We start from the raw sequence: 1111 nt of genomic DNA on the forward strand, positions 1-1111 counted from the left end.
AGACACAAAAGATCTGCGGGAAGTTAATGACTCAACAAGAGTAAAATATTTACCATTTTGTGGACGATCAAAATTTTTGAGAAGTAACACAAGAAATGGGAAAGGGCTGAAGCGGCGAACAAATAGCAAATGAAATGATTGGCGAGCCATAAAATGAGATTTGTAACTCATTCAAATAAGAGATGGCGACGTCAGAGGTCTTATCCAGACGGAGAGCAGGAGCAGAGAGAGAGAGGGGGGGGAGAGAGAGAGGCTCTGTAAGTGGGGGTGAGACTTGAGAAATAGGAGGAGCTTCTGAACGACTAAAAATGTCAATCACAAAAAGGAGTTCCAATAATCTAAAGCAATCTGTAAGGACCTGACCTTAGTCCATTCAGATCAATAGGGAAGTAAGGGAGGAAAGCGCAATCGGATCGTTTACACTGGCTCTTTCGGAGGAAATATAGACTTCCCTGACACTTTGTACTCACTGTAAAGTGGATATCGTGGTGCGCACCAAGAGGGCGATTCGCCGCTTTTTGTGAATCCAGTAGACTTTCTCCACAACAATGTCTTTCCCACAGTTGGGATATCAGTACATCCGACCCATATACCCGCAGGACAGGCAGGGGATAGGCAGTGCCCGAGCCGGGACAGACCTGAGCCCATCCGGAGCGCTCTCTAATGTTCTCTCCACTATGTACGGATCACCTTTCGCTGCCGCACAAAGCTATGGAGCTTTTCTTCCTTATTCAAATGATCTGTCTATTTTCAACCAGCTGGTGAGTAATCATTTTATTTTTTGTGCTGTTTTTTCTTTCTCTCTCAAACTCAGATGTAGTAAACCTTTAAAAAATGCTTAGTGTGTTACAAGATCGTTTACTTTAGTTTATGTTTCAAAACCATTCATTACTGAATGCTAGTTTTGAAAGACGGTGGTGAACTTTGCTGTTTACTCCGTTTGGTAAATACAAAAGGACTTGGAAAAAGTAAAACATTAAAATAAAATAAAATAAAATAATAAGTGTAGAGTGCGAGTGCTTGTGATTTTAATTAATTACAATAAAATCAGGAAGAAAAAAGATGTAAGACTCGTGCACAGAATATATATATATATATATATATATATATA

General features: G+C 39.9%; 1 protein-coding gene across 1 annotated transcript in view; it reads left to right on the forward strand.

Annotated features, from left to right (window-relative positions):
- Nucleotides 1–338: 338 nt before the first annotated feature.
- The window catches only part of irx3a (iroquois homeobox 3a), a 3417-nt gene continuing 2644 nt past the window's right edge, over nucleotides 339–1111 (forward strand). The window contains exon 1 of the mRNA XM_016249332.1: nucleotides 339–761. Coding sequence (XP_016104818.1) covers nucleotides 549–761 — 213 coding nt within the window. The 5' untranslated portion in view covers nucleotides 339–548. The remainder of the gene's footprint in view (nucleotides 762–1111) is intronic.

Source organism: Sinocyclocheilus grahami, unplaced genomic scaffold (genome assembly GCF_001515645.1).
Source record: "Sinocyclocheilus grahami isolate Dianchi unplaced genomic scaffold, SAMN03320097.WGS_v1.1 scaffold922.1, whole genome shotgun sequence".
NCBI lineage: Eukaryota > Metazoa > Chordata > Actinopteri > Cypriniformes > Cyprinidae > Sinocyclocheilus > Sinocyclocheilus grahami.